Source organism: Mytilus trossulus, chromosome 14 (genome assembly GCF_036588685.1).
Source record: "Mytilus trossulus isolate FHL-02 chromosome 14, PNRI_Mtr1.1.1.hap1, whole genome shotgun sequence".
In the NCBI taxonomy this organism is placed as follows: domain Eukaryota; kingdom Metazoa; phylum Mollusca; class Bivalvia; order Mytilida; family Mytilidae; genus Mytilus; species Mytilus trossulus.
The window spans coordinates 42276128-42295370 of record NC_086386.1 but is presented as its reverse complement, the minus strand read 5'-3'; the positions used below and the strand labels follow the sequence as shown (position 1 = coordinate 42295370).

The 19243-nt window shown below is 31.9% G+C and overlaps 1 protein-coding gene across 3 annotated transcripts; it reads left to right on the top strand.

Annotated features, from left to right (window-relative positions):
• Nucleotides 1–5274: 5274 nt before the first annotated feature.
• LOC134695879 (uncharacterized) lies at nucleotides 5275–18912 on the top strand. Of its 3 annotated transcripts, none has more exons than XM_063557348.1 (9): nucleotides 5275–5344; nucleotides 10137–10263; nucleotides 10697–10762; nucleotides 11358–11428; nucleotides 11574–11772; nucleotides 12618–12737; nucleotides 14332–14454; nucleotides 15075–15086; nucleotides 17805–18912. In XM_063557348.1, exons 1-9 carry the CDS (start codon nucleotides 5337–5339, stop codon nucleotides 18120–18122), a joined length of 1044 nt encoding a protein of 347 aa, XP_063413418.1. In that variant the 5' UTR covers nucleotides 5275–5336; the 3' UTR covers nucleotides 18123–18912. The 3 variants fall into 3 exon arrangements, with proteins under 3 accessions (XP_063413418.1, XP_063413419.1, XP_063413420.1); XM_063557350.1 differs by lacking the exon at nucleotides 5275–5344 and adding an exon at nucleotides 7012–7124; XM_063557349.1 differs by lacking the exon at nucleotides 15075–15086.
• The last annotated feature ends 331 nt before the right edge of the window (nucleotides 18913–19243 follow it).

Sequence of the window (19243 nt, the reverse complement as noted above, 5' to 3'; positions counted from 1 at the left end):
AACAAGCATAATATATAACTTTCTTACTGTAATTGAATGATTTTCCTTTATCACATATGGTGTCTTGTATTTTTTTTTTATAAAGATTATGAAGGATTGTAAACATTATATTTAATCAAATATGTTGATTTATTGAGCGTAGTTGATTTTCAAACTTCATCTGTTTTGTGTTCTATAAAGATTAACTCTCGACCTGCTTACTTCCTGATTGTAGAATCTTATATATACGAGACCAATACAAAATGAACACTTGAACTTTGTAAATAATTTACAGATTCCAGCAATGATTAAACATTAATCATTAATACTGTTATATTATTGCTTTCATTACATGCATTATTCAAAACAGTTCTAGACTCAAGCTAAACAGTAAAATATATAATCTGATGAACAGTAGTTGTTGTTTGTTTTTTGTAATTTATACGTGTTTATTGTTGTTCTTTTTTTATATATATTATACCGTTGGTTTTCCCGTTTGAATGGTTTTACACTATGTCTATTAATTTTGGGGCCCTTTATAGCTTGTTCTTGTTCGGTGTGAGCCAAGGCTCCGTGTTGAAGGCCGTACATTGACCTTTAATGGTTTATTTAAAAAAAATGTTATTTGGATGGAGAGTTGTCTCATTGGCAATCATACCACATCTTCCTATATCTATGTCAATACATCCACAATTTTGGTAGAACCTAATATTTCATATTCCTTTGAATTGCATCTGATATCTAAATTAAAAAATATATAATACATCTAAATTACACTTTTAAAATTCATGCATTTTATGCAAAATAAAAACGGCCTTCAAATATTTCAAATACTGGAACAACAGTATAACTATATATTAAGCAATTATAATGATTTCGGCCATGATAACAAAGGATTCTGCACAATTACTTCGCTTGTATTTAATATATATTTCTATTCATATTATATACAATTTGTAGAATCCTTTGATATAATTAATCTAGCTGATCTGTAAAAATAACATCTCCTGGCCTTTATATCATGTACTGTAGTACGACGCTAGATTAAAACTGACATGGAAAGGTAACATTCGATCACCGAAAGCAAATTTACAGATCTAACATTGTCTAACTACGTAGAAAAGAAGAATTTCCAAAATTGGCTGATTTGCCATTTGACCGATTAGATCCAGCACCTCCATTTTCATATGTTGGAATTGACGTATTTGGTCCTTGGACTATTACTACCCGTAGAACTCATGGAGGTCAGGCACAAAATAAACATTGGGAACTTTTGCGATAAAGATTTGTTAAAATCTCAATGGAGATGCGTTCAACAACTTGCAATTTCATTCTGGAAACGTTGGAGAACTCAATGTTTGCCTACTTTACAAATGCGACACAAATGGAAACAAGAGTTCAAAAACTTGACTGAGGACAACATTGTTCGTATGTGCGTGATGTTAGCTTACACCGTAATGACTGGCCTATTGGTGTTATTGAACAAACATATGCAAGTTCAATGTTATTCACTAGACCTACTAATGAAGTGGTATTTGTTATGTGTTAATAACTTGTGAACTATATAGAATGAAACATTTTTGATTGTGTACATGGAAAAAACTTTTTGAGATTTTTGAAGTATTATTATTTTTTTTTATTAGTGATATATTCATATCAGACGGGGAGTGTAATATAAGAATATCATTAGAGTTATCCCCCTTTATACGCAACCTGCATTTTTTGATAACTGGGGTTAATTCGACTTTTTTGTTTTACACATTGTTTTTATATTTCTTGCAGCATGGCTTGATATATTTTTGAACAAAGTTACGAAGAAAATTATTATTATCTTTGTCCCTTGGTGAATTACGATGTAAGTAATAATGCCAATATGTCCTTTATATTCTATTTAAAGCTAGTATTATGTTATTTGGGGTATAAGTCATGAGAAATCATATCCAAACAGCTTACATTCTACGAACGATGGCATTTATGTAAATATTCATGTGTGAACTTTGTAATGTTGATTCATGCTATTTGTATGCGAAAAAAGTATTATTTTGGTATATTTCTTAAGTCCTATGTAATTTTTATGAAGACAGCAATTTTTGTACAACTCTAGTCAAGTCACTTCAGTACACCCCCCCCCCCCTTTTTTGTCACTTGTGTTTTTCATTGATATGAGTGTTTTCAATCATAGATTTTGGTATTTTATAACTACAGTTGGTAGTTTACATGTTAGTTACATGTATGAATTTTTATTTTTTTATATTTTAGCTTTTCACCAAATGTATGTGGCTTCATGATTTGTCAGCTCCTGACGCATTGAATGTTTTTATTGAATAAATGATCTACACATATATGGGGTAACTCTCTGCGCCAAAAACAGAACAAAAATATACATATCATAAAGAAGATGTGGAAAAAAATACATATTATAAAGAAGATGTATGTGTGCCAATGAGACAACCAATTCTCCATTCAATTTGCAAAGTGTAAAAAGTAGACAATTGTAAGTCAAAATACGCACTTCAACACGGAGCCTCCAAGTTGGCTTACACCGAACATCAACCTATAAAGGGACATACAAATTACTAGTGTAAAACCATTCATACGGGAAACCCAATGGTCTAATCTGTATAAAAAACGAGAAAGGAGAAACACTTATGAACTACATCAACAAACGACAACCACTGAACAATAGGAGTCGGTTTCACAAAAAAAAATTAGGACTAAGATTGATCGTTAGTATACTGAATTGTTCATGACTTAGTCGTATGCTTTTTTGGTGAAACAGACTCCATGCAATTTAAAGCATATATAACCAAATGCAAAACCAAATTATCAAGTACAGTAGATTTCAAAGAACAAGGTAACTTTCGGATGTTTTCCCCCAATACTATGCAAGAGATCACAGTCAATCTCGTCCAACGCTAGAATATGAGTATCGATAAGATAAAGGATTACCGTTTGATATTTAGTATACATACTTGCGAGCAAACCATACTAGATAATTTGTAAGAGTGTAAATAATAAATATTGATAACAGATTCATTTTGGTTAACCACTGCGTCCAGTTGCAAGATAAATTGCGAAATCAGGACGAGAACATATTACTACTAGTATGATATGAATATGAATTCAAACTTTGTACTTCAGTAACAAACTAGACGGATCTTTTATATTTCAATGCCCAGAAGGTAACAGTCCGGCGGCCCGGTAGTATTTGCTATTACTTCGGAATGACGAGTACAGCTGGTAGATAAGTTTTTTTAACCCATGAAACGAGCATAAGTATTCATAAGACATCGTGCTCCTCATACTCACTCAAAGAATCATATTCCTGTATTTATTGAAACACTAAATACGGGTCAAACTTAAATTTGTTGGATCTTTAAAATGAATTCGGTATCTAATAGACGAACAAACGAATATACAGACCAGACAATATAATATCCATCTACAAGCATGAATTGGGAATAAAACTAAAGAACCTACTTAGCAAAGCTGGTATGAAATAGTCCATGCATTGTAAAAATGAGGAGATGTGGTATGATTGCCAATGAGACAAATATTCGATTTTTTTTCAGAAGAATGTTTGTCTCCACGTCAAACTTTACATAAAACAATTTGTGTTTTTTTTTTATATAAATTGCACACAAAGACTGTACATAGTACGTAACATGCATCACATAATTTTGTATTTTATGTAATTAAAGAAATGAAGTTAACTAGCAACTGATTTGTAAGTTAGAGTAATGGTTTTTCTTCTTCTTGAAGATCTCATAAACTCCCTTTTATAAAATTTTACGAAAAATGACAAAGAATCTTCTTCTATGATCTAAATTTTTACTTCAGACACAAGTACCTTGAAATTAATTACAAAACTATGATGAAATAAGATGCAACTCAATGCACCGTTTACTTTCCTGTGTGTGTTTGAAACTGCAGGGTTAACCTTACAACTTTAAAATTAAAAATGAGAATATCTTCTTGCAATATTACAAATCGTTTGATATCTCGTATGATTGAATTTTCCCTGGGCAAAGGTGGACAACTCTGAACACATAACAATTGCAACTAAAGAACATAGAAGTTCATAATTAATTTGAAACGTGTTTGCATATTCTAGGATCCCAATTTGAATATGTGTGGCATCCAGCTTTCGAGATTAAAATTGCAGTAGGACAAACCAAATGCTTTTTATTTTAAATTAAAGAGAAGAACATAATGCCATGTGTACCTCCAAGATACCGATCGAGTCTCGATCAATAAAATTGAGAAAGGAAATGGTGAATATGTCAAAGCGACAACCACCCGACCATAGAGCAAACAACAGCCGAAGGCAACCAATGGGTCTTCAATGTAGCGAGAATTCCCGCACCCGTAGGTGTCCTTCAGCTGGACTCTAAAATATGCATAATAGTACAAGTATGTATGCTATAAACTTACACAAATATACATACATCGCTTCGATTTTAAGCCATACGATTTCCACCAAATCAGGCAAATTCGTTTCTTTTAGGTTAACGGATTATTGCCTTTTCAATCCACAATACATTATCAAAAAATATTTTTAATGCACCTATCTAACACACAGTTATATTATATATCATTCGAAAGGAAACATGCGTAGATTTCATACGAACATCATTAATTTTAGTTTCAAGCCGAAAATGTGTCAGAACTGAAAAAAACATGAAAATTGGCAGCATTTTTCTTTTTAAATCCCAAAATGTAACAAATATCTTTTTTTTGGATTCTCAAAAATTATTTCTTTTATTATTGAAAAGTTTTTTTGTATAGATTGACATGTTAAACGTACATAATTTTTCCGTGGTGACAACAGAAAATAAAGCGACATGTTAATGTTTCACGCTTTAACACTGATAGTCATTTTTCAATTTGGAATTATTTCTCGATTTTAATTCATTTTTTTGGTTAAAATTGCACCGTACAATTTTTTTTACGACCGACCAATAAAGGAAGTTCATATATTTATACTATAACATATGAAAAATTCAGCTGTGTGTTAGGTGGGTGCATTAAAGAGCCCCCTCCCCTTTTTTCCTTCATTAAAGTCAATAACTACGCGTCTTTTCTGAAAATGTCACTCGCCTAAAAGTAGTTGTAAACACTTGTTTTATCTCTTATTTTACACATTCCAAAGGAGTAAATCTCTGTTCTTTAAAAGTTCAAATGAAATAATCAATGAATTATCTACTATATCTTTAGTGTACTTAGTGACGTATTTGGTCATGTGACAATATCATATTTAAACACGGAAGAAATTTATCTATTCATAAAAGAGTAAGTATTGTTATGATTTCCGGTAATAAATACAATTGTTTTATGGTAATGAATGGCACATCACCATGTTGCGGTTAGTACCTTCATATTTTCACACTAAAACGTCGAAATACATGCAATTTTATTAAATGTAAATACAAATTCTAATAATACTTTCACTCTTGATTGCTTTCATACACACTTTAATTCGAATCATGGAAATCCCTAATAGACTAAAATATGCAACATCTGTTTAAATATGCACTTGGCATCCTAACGAAGTGGTGTATTTATGGAAAGAAACCAAGAGGATGAAGTCTTGTTTCTTATATATGGGATATATGGATGAGTAGTAGCTTTTCATTATTGATGCAAGTTGAACCCTCGCTTTAAGTAAGAAGTAATAATAGCAATAAAAGTGTTGTTTCTTTGCTCTGCGTTTTGTTATAAAGGTGTTCGATCGGACTTTAGATTGTTATGACCAGGGGCGGATCCAGCCATTTTGAAAAGGGGTTCCAACTATATGGTCCCATTCAAATGCATTGATCGTCCAACATAAAAGGGGGGTGTTAAGCCCCTGAACCCTATCCCCACTGGATCCGCCACTGCTGACACACCACACATGCCATGAAACCGAGCAACAACTATACTTCATTTAGAGAGCAACATAAGAATTTGTTAAGTATTTCTTATTAATACATGTATATACTTTTTGACTGAAATACTATGCCAATTACCTTGATACATGTACATGAAATGAAAATGCATAATTGGTTGAGCTACATGTACATGTAAGTAGATAACATTATTCGAGAAGTATCAAACCAATAAATGAAATTTAACTTGTGTCATTAGATTAAAGTTCTGATAAGTAGTGGCTATTTATAGTTGCATTAGTAATGCAAATAGAATTATACTTTACAATGTATATTTTGCTCAGTTTACCATTTTTATCATGTATAATATTGTGGGGCATGAAACAAACACGTACATATATTTCTTCGACACACACTACCCTTTTCCCTCTCCGTATATAACATGTAGTACCCCGCCTATCTGAGAATCTTCAAAACTCATTGTGAAAACGACTAGTTCACAACTAATAGATGAAATACTCAGTTTAGTAAGTGCAGTGTTCTTAAAAAAACATTTCCAAATGAAATTAAACATTGAACTAGTTCTATCAACTGCTAGAATTCTGAGAACATTGTTATGCTTAGTGTAAATTTAATAACACTCCAAATATTTTCCATATATTTTTAAAGTTTTAAACTTGTTCTATTGTCGCTTTGTTTCCTCAATTACCCCCAATAGGGAGAATATGTTGAAAAAATGTATAAACCCACTGCATTTCCCATGTGCTTGTCTTTTGCCTTAAGCCTGCAGTCAGATGGAAGTCGTTGGTTGTCGTCCGTCATTAAGTAAAAATCATTTTCTCTTTATACTTTTTTTCACTTTTGATTATCTCAGACCCTTTTTGACCTCACTATGCGATGTTAGTTATGCTCATGTATATAGTTAAATTATACTGTGGTCTGTACACGTACATTGTTCCTTGCTCATGGTATTTAGCTTTCTTCAGGTGAAGTTAGTTATGCTGATTCATATATGCTGTTCTGCGGTCTGTAAAATTATTGTTCTTTGATCTTTGTACTTAGCTTTCTTATTGGCACTTTTAATAATTTATAAACATCTCCTTGTGAGTAAATTAATATTGGGTAAATAGTTTCATTGAACATCCGGGTCAAAGGGCAACCGTTTCACTTTGAAAAAGATAAGACAAGAGACGGCTGAAAGAAATCTGAACATGAATATTTAGTGGACTACAATTACATTTTAAGGGGTTGGATGGTTGAAATGGATACCCTGTAAAGGTAAGAACTGAAAATAAATGATATTGACAAAGATAAAAAAATTCAGCACACAATAATTGTGTTTAAAATTTAAAATGAATGAAAGCGAAAATAAATATATGACGTCCTTGAGAAACTCGGTTACCACCAGGAAATCATTATACTTTGATTATTTATGAAAAAATAAAAGTGCATTTCATACAAATAAAACTTAAATGTTCCAGGGGCGGATCCAGCTATTTTGAAAAGGGGGGTCCCAACCCAGAACAAAGGGGATTCCAACTATGTGTCCCTATTCAAATGCATTGATCGTTAAAAAAGGGGGGTTCCAACCCCCAGAGCCCTCCCCCTGGATCCGCCAATGTGTTCAATATGAAGCTCAAAATGGACAAACTAAGGATAAAAAAGATGCTTGATACGTATGCAAAAGCTTAGTTTCAATCAATATTGCTTCAGCTACAGAATCAAAAATCGATAATAATATAAAAAAATTATGGTATATTTCTTTTGATTTTTTCACACTCTAGTAAAATTTTCCAGATGAAATCTTCTATTTATTGGACCCTGAGAAATACTTTCAGAGAAAACAATTAAAATAAAACGTCAGTGGCGGATCCAGAAATTTTAACAAGTGGGGGCCCGTTGACTGCCTAAGAGGGGGCCCGCTCTGGTCAGGCTTCAGTGATTTCCTATATAAGCAACCACATTTTTTCCAGAAAAGGGGGGGGGCTGGTCCCCCTGCCCCTCCTAAATTTGCCTCTGAAAGTTATATTTCTCAGTACCACTTTGGTTCATTCACACTTCTAATATACATATGACAGAAGGAAATCTGACAATTCCATTATTTTTTGTTTGTTTTCTAGTAAGATTGTTCAATGCATTGTTAAACACTTTGTCATGTTAATAGGCGTTTGGAATTAAAACAAAATGTAGTAAGCCATATCTTTGATAGAGTGGGGGCCCATATTTGCCATATTCGCCGTTTTATGATTTTGAGGTGTAAACACTTAAAAGGATGGCTAAAATGGAAGAAATATGCCGATAAATTATAATTTTATAACAAATATTATTATTTTTTAACTTAAACAAAATTACGGCACTTACTGGAATGGACCGAAAAACGGACAATGATTTTCGGTCAATTTCCGGAATGAAAAACGGGATTTTCAAAGTTTTTTTTTTAGTAATTTTTTGACTGATTGACCTAAATTCCTGTTTTTCACCCCTTTGAAATGTCTGCTGTTCATCTATAATGAAATTCATTTCATAAATATTATATAAAGCTGCATTTATTTTGTTTTAATAAGATGTTTAAAAACGGCGAATATGTGTCTTCTATTGACAAAGCTTCAGGAAATTTCAAACACTTATTAATCTAACTTTACAGATGATTATTTTCAAACAAACATGTTTTCAACCTTAGTAATGGTTTGCATTTGAAGTTATCTTCATATAGAAATATCAGTGTACTTCAAAAACATAAAGACCTAAACATCCATAAACTGTCGAAAATATGGAAAGATATGGCGAAAATGAGCACCCCATTCTACTGGAAACACTTTGAAACAAACTTGCTTAGATCAATCTATTAATGAATGATTACATGTAACTATGTACATGTATTGCTCGAAACATGTTTCGTGAATTCCTTTTTTTTTCTCGACTATACAGAATAATATTTAAATCAGTATAACAATTAAATTGCGAAACTCTTAATTGACATTATTGAATAATGTATAAGTACATGTACGACCAGCTCAACTATAATGTGTTAATATATACTTCCGTAGTACTTGAATAAAAAATAAAAAAACTTAAAAGTACGAGTTTTTGTGATATCATTGTTTCCAATTATAGATCTTGTATAAGCTTAATGTGCGTATTGTTTTTTTCGTCTAAAAACATATGTGTTGTATTGACTAAACGGAAACGTGGGTTATACATTTGTTTGTCAACAAGACGGCAATCCAACGACACAAATTATAAATATCAGCATCTAGAATAAAATTGAGAAAGGAAATGGGGAATGTGACAATGCGACAACAACCCGACCATAGAGCAGACAACAGCCAAAGACCACCAATGGGTCTTTAATGTAGCGATAAACTCCCGTACCCATAGAAGTTTTTTTATTTAATTATTCACTAAATGTATGTGGTCTCTGATTTCATGTTTTGTGTTATTCTTCTATTATTAGTTCACTTTTCTTCAAATCGGCAATACTATATATTTAGTATTGATTTGAATTATCATAGGTTACTTTACGTGCAGTGACATGTTTCAAGCATTCTTAGTGCGGGAACAAACTACATCCATTACAATTTAGGGGGGGGGGGGGTCAGCCGGCAAAATCAACTGGAAAATGAGGGCTTACTGTTAAGGAACAGAAATTTAGAGGTCTCCTACGTATCACTTGAAGAGTTGTTGCAAAGGTTCTTAACTTTGAGGGAGCGCGACACTCACTCAACAAGAGCCATTGGATGAAACGTTCCCTCTCTGACCCGACGTGGCTGAGAATTTGTTCATATCACAAAGCCAAGACGGTCGTTTCACTTTAGCAAGGGTTTTACTAATGGTCAGAAAAAGACCAAGATCTGACCGTTTTTTTTTTATATCTTAGGCAATCGTGGGGTTCAATATTCTAGAGAATCCTAGGCTTCCTTAAACATACTATTTTAAACGAAATGTCAAGGTATATTGTATATCGTTTTTTATCTTTTTGTTGATCAACATTTTATTGCATCCAAAAAAAGATTGACAACGTTAGGACTCTCAGTTATGAAGAAAAATTTTAAATAGGGAAACAAAATCTTATTTCCTTGTTTTGACTTCAACAGTTGTTTTCTAAGAAGAACATGTTATACTAGCAATGAATCATATTTAAACATTGTGTAAAAATGTTTGATTTGAAAAATGTTTTCTTCATGAAAAAAATATGAATGGTGTTGTGGGTCACATAGTATATACATGTGTATACATATTGGAAAATTATTTCATTAATATATAATTTAAAAGTGTTTTCTATCTTTTTAGTACGGTTATGGAATACATGGAGCTTAGCAGGGAATTGAAAAGGTTAATACAAGATAACACTGCAGATCCAAATCAGGAATTGTTTGAATGGGTATCGACAGCAGACAAACAGTTAATTGTATTAAAGGTAAATGTTATACGTTTTATACGTTTCAACCAACGACCAAAGAAAAGATTGCCTTCTGATTTTTAGGAAACTTTTGATGTTGAAGTATATCAAAATGTCTTGTGCTTTTGATCTTTGACTTAATATGTTTTCTTCCAGTTTTTTTCTGTCGTATTATTTTTAAAAGTAAATAAGATATTCAATGGAAATCTAACTGCTGTCTAAGTTCCCATAGAATAAACAGTAAATATAGATTGAAGTAAGAACTGCAGAAGTACATGAGATACGATGACAGCAAATATTGCAACTAATTTAACAGTTTTTTCTAGAAAAAAAACCCATATTGAAGCCTCGTCGGCAACTGATATCCTTGTGCCGTTTTCAACTCTTTTGTCGGGATGTTGTATATTTTGATACATTCCCCGTTACCATTCTCAATTTCGTTTTATTGCAGGCAAAATTAGAAGGGGAAAATATTGACAGAATGTCTGTCAGTAGTACATATAGCGATGACGATGAGGTAGGATTAGTTTATAGTGATTATCAAGTATTACGATACATTATGAAAATAAATTTCATATGATTGAATTTATATTATAAAAAGTATTATGTTTTATCTACTAAATAAAGTGATTAAGATAAAATTGTCACGTAACTATGTAAACAATCTTTATTAGGGTAAACTTCTAAAAATATTTTTATCTGAAGTAGAATAATTGTCGAGAGAAATAAAGATTGCCATTTCATCTAGGTGACACATTCATCGATCATAAGTTATTTTAAGTTGCATTAGTTTTTTTGAAGGCACCATCCGTCATTGAGACTACATTGCACGAGCAATATTACTCACTTGATCTAGTTGCATGAATGATATTCCAAACGAATACTCATTAACAAAATTCAGTGTTATTGCATATAAAATCATAAACCATAATGGTTTCATACCGCTCGCACTTTACCATTTCCTTCATTAAGAGATCACGAACCTAAATCAAAACCAACATTGTTTAAAGAATTTAAATAGTTATTTGATTTATTTAAAAGCAAATGAAATTGAGTTTGATGAACTATTTTAGAATTTTTGAAATCCCAGTGACTCCGATTTATGCTTTTAGAGACCAAACTCTGACGAAAGTATCAAAAGACTCAAAGAACTGCAGTATGAAAAGAAGAGGCTTCTAAATGAGTAAGTATATTAGTATAAACAAACCAGGATATAAGGGCAACACTCCTACTTTTTTTAAAAAAAAACATCGGGAATGTGCACGTCAAAAAAACAACAAACACCAGATTCTGTCATAAATTTTAATTGAATATTTTAATTTACAAAGCTTATCAGAACAAGCTGGTATGCGGCTGACAAACAACAACCCAGGGATTGCCAACTTAGGTGACGACAACAGACCCAGTAAGATAAGTGAGCGGTTCTCAGAACTTTATGACAACCATTGGACAGACGCTATGGAAGCTTTAGACGGACACAAATTCCAAGAGAGAGAAAGCATAGAAATGTTGTTAGAAGTTTTAAACGTTAGTAATTTTATCATGCATCTATATATTAAATAGATCGGTAAAGTCTTTTTAATGTAATGCTTGTCGCCTTTAACTCAAACTAAATAGGACCGAGTCTGTATCTTTCTTTTTGATATAAAAGTTTATGTGCAGACATTGTCCATCATCGGTTTTAACGTAAATCGCCGGAAAAAAAATGATATATTGATTATATCTACATCTAAGCATTTGGTCTTTAAATTTTTTTTGCCCTCGAAATTGTATATTTTTAATTGTGTTTACGTGATCGCGTACCTTTATCCCAATTTCGAATTTACATAGTTAGGAAGTCAACTCGTGTTTGCTATTTTTGTCTAATTGACACCCTATATTTCATACTTTAAGAACTCATAGGTCCAATAATCTATAGCTGTTGTCATCATGCGAACTCAACATGTTATGCAGCCAGTTTTTTTCAACTACGCTTCACCATATGTAATGGTCAGACCATTTTGTAGCATACTTAAGGTTCTTTTTAAATTTAACTAAAATGGTTAATTTATGCTTAGTATAATCGATTTTGAAATTTTCATAGAACTACCACATCTTGCAAAAACAACTATAAACTTCAAAAAATGGGATTTGGTCAAACAATTCAGCGTTAGCTTTTTAAAAATTGCCGAATATATTAATAGACTAGTGTAAGAAAGTCCTTTACAAGAATTGATCTTATAATATTCTTTGTTCTGTAACATGTATCTTCAAAATGCAATTTCTTCTGACTGTAAAAAATTATAATAAAAACCCAGTATGCATTCCCAATTGCAATATCGTAAATCAATCATGGTTCGATTAATGAGTTTTTGTAAAACTATATATTTTAGGCTATATATGAAGACTGTAAACTCCAAAGGGAGAAAAGATTAAAATCGTTTGCCTCATTGGTACTGGGTGTCAAGCTGGAGGAAAACCACGATTCAGGCGAAAACATAGACATATACCAAGTACGCAAATTGTGTTACCTTTTAAAAAGAGATTAAAAAACATAACTGAGATCTATATGCAAAATATCACAAGCTATTTTATTGTAAACCATCAAATCATTCATACAATTGACTAAAACTTATTCAACACTGTCTCGTTTGTTGGAAAATGAACTTTCTCAAAGGAGTAGGTCCGGTAAAGACCGATTTCGGCCTCAATTTCAGGTTCTTCTGACGAAACATTTTTACCACTTTTTAAACACTTAAGTGTCTATTTGGTTTGAATCAATTATTTTGTGAAAGATTTTAACTGATTTAGTCATTAAAAACGGTCCGATTCAAGCTAAAATCTGAAAAATCTACCAAATATGCCAAAAAATGCCACTTTTTAAATGTTTTTTGTCAAAAATGAAAGTAGTCACATCCGTGTTCATCCTCAACCTTTATATATGTTATGTATTATCATCAAATACAACTTACATTTTAATATTAAGGATGAACATGAATGCGGCCACTTTCGTTTTACACGAAAACCGTCTAAAATTTAAATAAAATGCTAGGATTGTGAAGATTTCAGTAATTTAGCATGACTTAATGGTGCTAGTACCCGAGATATGTGCATTGCATTGTCAAAAACAGGCCATATTTATGTAGCAGAAGCATTCTACTGTCCAATGAATAACTAAAAAGTTTACGTTTTAACAATTTTGTAAAACTGCTATATTTTGGGGCCAAAAAGGTGTCTTACTGAACCTACTCCTTTATTTAGTTTCAGCTAAAGAAATGATAAGTTTGCCAATACCGCGATGGCGCAAAAGTTCATGACTTTTTACAGTGTGCATTTGTATACTTCAAAGGTATGCTGAAGGACATTTATGGCGCTTTTGGATATATTGCACCGTTAAGTCTTATGAAAAATTAAATAAGTATGTTGCAATATTCATTAACAATATACATACTTGATGAAAGAATGTATTGACAAGTTACTTTGTTTAAATGTTTTTGTCTTGTTCTCTTTAAAGTAGTGGCAGTTTGATTGAGAACGACATATCATTCAACGACATATTTGGTAACAGCTGACATTTATTTGAAAATGTTTAATATAAAACAGAAGATGTGGTATGATTGGCAATAAGACAACTATCCACAAAAGACCAAAATGACACAGACATTAACAAATATAGGTCACCGTACGGCCTCCAACAATGAGCAAAGCCAATACCGCATAGTAAGCTATAAAAGGCCCCGATAAGATAATGTAAAACAATTCAAAGGAGAAAACTAACGGCCTTATTTAATATGTTAAAAAAGAACGAAAAACAATGTAACACATAAACAAACGACCACCACTGAATAACAGGCTCCTGACTTGGGACAGGCACATACATAAATAATGTGGCGGGGTTAAACGTGTTAGCGTGATCCCAACCCTCTCCTTAACCTCGGACAGTGGTATAACAGTACAACATAAGAATGAACTATAAAAATCAGTTGAAAAAGGCTGAACTCATTAGATGGACAAAAATACAAGTGGACGTGACCGGGTACTTATACATCCTGACACAAAAAGACACAATGAACAGATCTGAGAATATCTTTTTTTGTGTGTTTACAGAATGTGGAAATGGGTCAAAATGGTGGAACAAAAACGCCAAAGAAGGATGACGACATCAGATTACAATGTTCGAGATATCTGTCTGCAAAGGATATCAATTACACACAAGATAAACATGTCAAGGTATATTTTCTTACAAGTGCTTTTTCATATGAAGAACTTACTTCCAATTTTATTTACACATCAAACTTCTTTAATGTCGGTGGCAGTAGCTGGTTTGTACCTTCGAGTTGTCTTCCTTTTAGTGGAAAATTTCAAATAAATAACGACACCCCTTTGATTTGGCTTGCTTGTAGAATTATGTTTTCCTAGGAAAAAGTACTTTCTAGTAATAAAAAAATCACTGAACTAATAACAGGTTTTGGAAATAGAAAACAATTGTAAGCATACTGGAATTGTTGAAGTTCAGCAGCATGGAATGAGAATAATTTTGGAAGGCAAGGAATTCATAACACCAATTGCAACAATACATAATGCAATGTGTATAGTGACCAGCGTTTATCAGTTGATACCTATTCAGTCAGGTAATAGTTATCAAAAGTACCACGATTATAATTAAGTAGACTTGCTCCTTGACATAGTTTCATTAATTAATTCATGTCTACAAACAGCTCTAGTTAAAAATTCATTGTCTGATTGGTTCATTATGAGGACATTTTACGCACATTTGTATTTATGAAACCCCATCAGTGGTTACTCTGAAGATTTTGTATTCATGTATAATAATTCCATAATTCTTGTAGAAGAAATTAAAGGTCAGGAAAGATTTTTTATTCTTATTGCATTTTGATTAGCATGCGAATGACATTCGAAATATTTCCCGAAATGTATTATAACTACCATTAACTGTAGAATAATAGAGGGAAATATCCATAACTATTGATAGTTATCTCCTTCTTTCCTTTGAAAATATCACGAAACAAATATTTGTTCAGCAGTTAGAGTTTCTTTCTAATAACCAACGTATCTGATTCCTTTGTTTTTAAATATTAACCATTTATATTTCACCTGGTGTCGAAGCTATTTCATTTAAACGAATGTGTAATTTTAAAGATATTTTACGTATTTATGAAAAACCATCAGTAGTCCCGCTGTAGACATGTTTTATGTATAAAAATCTCATCACTCTTGTAGAAAAAATTAAAGGTCAGGAACGATGTTTTATACTATTGCATTTTGATAAGCATGCGAATAACGTCCAGAATGTTTACCGAAATTATAATTACTATTGACTAAAACAAATCTTAGAGAAATATGCCATTTAAGACCTTTCTCTCCTACTATCCATTAAAACACACAATCTTATAACCCGTTCATTCCTTGCATGTGTCTAATCTTCATTCATACCTGAAATAATCGTGATTCCCTCATTTGCATTCCTTAACATACTCCTGTTCTGACTTTGCGTTAAACCATCGTTTTTAAATCGTGTAAGTTGAGATTCTTTTGAATGTCTTCAAGAAGATGCATTCTAAGAAGTGAAAAAGACCATTTATGTGAATAAAATGATAGCAGCAAAATTTTGAAAATTGCGACCCCTTTAACTACAATAATGTTCATTCAAATTATGTATGGAAGAGATGATACATGTAAACACCAAACTCGCTAGACGGGACCATGTGTTTACAATCTCATGTCCTTGTTTATGACTTATGACTTTCCCGAATGCGACTCATTATCGGATTTTAACTGTTACTTATAGCCATATATCGAATGCCAATTACTAAGAATAAAAAATGTCAAATCATAAAAATACTGAACACCGAGGAGAGTCCCAAATTAAATAACTGTAATTCTGCAGGTACATTATTGTACTACGTTTTCTTCTATAGAAAACGAAATGCATTATTTCAACTTTAATCTCTATGAATACCAGTTTTTCTCCTTGCTCAACTGTTAGTTATATTTTGTATGTGACCCATGAAATCGATTTATTTTCGTATAAACTGCATGTGAACCACTTAATTGCATGTTCACTTTAAAATCAGGGCAATTTTAAGATTTTCTCGATGACGATAATTGAATCGTAGCAAGTTAAAGCGAACAACTCTTTAGAACAGCAACTCTCGTATATGAGAAGTTTAAACCTGATGCTTTTCGTTATCTATTAATCATGTGTTTCTTTGTCTAATACGTTCTCCTATTTATTTGTATTGTAGTCCTGTAAATTTATGCTGTCATTTCAATGTTATATTTAACATTGCCATCAACCCACCATTTTTCATTTAAAAATGTCCTGTACCAAGTCAGGAATATGGCCATTGTTATATTATTGTTCGTTTCTGTGTGTGCTACATTTTAACGTTGCGTCGTTTGTTTTCTCTTATTCTTTAGTGTAAATTCGCATTGCGATCAGACGTGTCACGGTACTTGTTTATCCCAAATTCATGTATTTGGTTTGATGTATATTTGTTATTCTGGTGGAATGTTGTCTGATGCTTGGTCCGTTTCTGTGTGTGTTACATTTCAGTGTTGTGTCGTTGTTCTCCTCTTATATTTAATGCGTTTCCCTCGGTTTTAGTTTGTTACCCCGATTTTGTGTTTTGTCCATGTATTTATGAGTTTTGAACAGCGGTATACTACTGTTGCCTTTATTTATATGTATGCTGAAACAACGTTATATAACTTGGACTTACAATAACAGAGTCAATAAAGTAGCGATAATGAATGGAATTTCAGTGTGATGATTAAGATTTGTATAGGATGTTATATAATTTTAATCCACTCTTAAGGTGGTACCTAACACTACAGGGAGATAACTCCGTAAAGTCGTCTAAACGTTTTAATTACGTTGTGTTGTAAAGGGAATTTCAAGCTTCTCCATGATCAAAATTGGTATTTGTCAAACTGCTATATAACCAGTGTAATTTTTCTGACGAAACGGTTGGTTCAAAATTTTTACAATTTTTATATTTTTGTTAAAGGGTCAAAGTAAATACATTGTCAAAATTTAATGAATATTAAACGAGCCAAATTAATTTTAGTGAAAGTGTTGGGTACCACCTTAATTTTTTGAAGAGTTACTAAATTTAGCTTTTACAAAGGAAACATATACTTAGGTTAAGTACTACTAGATGACGTACGTGAGATCGAACATAGTTGGTGTACCTTATCGTGTTTTTGACATGCATTGTGCAGTTTTGTTTCAGTAAGAAAATAATTATAATCCTTATCGAACTAAATTATATTCGAAATTCAGATTTTTTTCATTTTTTTAAGAGATGGTCCTTTTACCTAAAGTTTATATAAAGAAGTATATGGATTTGATGTTTTTATTTTATTTTCTTACTTGAGAAATTACTCATTTTGTTAGCTTACTGCATGTTCATGTTATCATTAATTAAGATATAACGCACGAATTGATTTCGTATAAATATGATATCCTTTATTAAATTATCCATTTCCAAATGGTTAAATTTTCATGTTTGTTTTGACCTTGAATATAATTTTTAAAATATGTCTATGTGTTGCAGGAGACTATGTACAGTTTGCTGAATAAGAAATTTGTTGACAAGAAGCGACAAGAAGTTTTGAACCACAAATCATTAAAACAATATATTGATCAGTGTTTTGAAGTTTGCTGGTCGATATGTTTACAAATACCACCAGTTGTTATAGTTACAGACATTAAGAGAGTAGATCTGTTTCGATCGTACACAAAATCCGGTGACGTCATTGATCATGTGGTTTGGCCTGCTCTGTTATTACACGAAGATGGACCTGTTCTGTACAAAGGCGTTGCGCAAATGACGTCAGACGCAACATCGGCCCCTACATATGAGAATTTGTAAAACATTTAGAAAATACGCTATTAATGTTTGTAACAAACTGTTGAAAGACCAACTGCAGGTTGTTTTGTTGGTACATTTTTTTCAGTTAACAATATGCAGGGTTTAATAGGATAAGTCAGCCAATAGATCTTTTTATTCACCGTTACTATAATTAAATAACCAGAGTATGTATTTATAAACCACAAGCAGAGAGAAAAAAATGAAGGAACCATATCAAGTGAAAGAAGTTCTCACCTTTACAGACAAATCTTTGTTTCATTCGATATCCGGATATATAATATTTGCTGATACTGATTCAATGCTTAATCAAAATCTTTCTACTTTATGAGAATTGTGTTCTTGAAAGCAAAAAAAGAAGGTTTATGATTTTCAATGTCAAATGTTTTCAGAAGAGGTTTGAATTATAAGAATTGCTGGCGTATTTTTAAGTAATGACCTTTGGTGGTTCTTACATTTCGTTTACTTTGCAATAGACTATATTCGATTAAAAACAGTATCATATTTCTTTATTGTAAGAAAACAAATATAATGTATTGAACCATACATGTACATCTGTCATATTCTCTGTATATTTGTATATGTTTATAGATAAAATATATAACGAAATTTAGCCAATTTTATGTACATATAGACTTTATGTTATGTGGAACTAGAGAACTGGTGTCATTATGGGCGTTCGTGTCTGTATATAGTCATAATTATTTACATTTATTTTCTTTTGATGTTATTATTTTTTTATCGGTCGTATCAGTCTAGTCTTATTATGTAAAATAAAGTATGTTTTAGAGAATGTTTTCTATCTATGTAAAAATATTATTTCCAACTATTTTAAAAGAAGTTTTGATACTTACGTCAGTAAGACATCAACTAAATAAACTCATCATAGATACCACGACTAAATTTGGTATATACGCCAGACGCGCGTTTCGTCTACAAAAGACTCATCAGTGACGCGCGAATCCCAAAAAGTAAAAAATGACAAATAAAGTACGAAGTTTAAGAGCATTGCTGACCAACATTCCTAAATGTTTTGCCAAATACAGCTAAAGTTGTCTATGCATGAGGTAGAAAAGCCTTAGTATTTCAAAAAATTCAAAATTACAAACAATTAAAATATATGT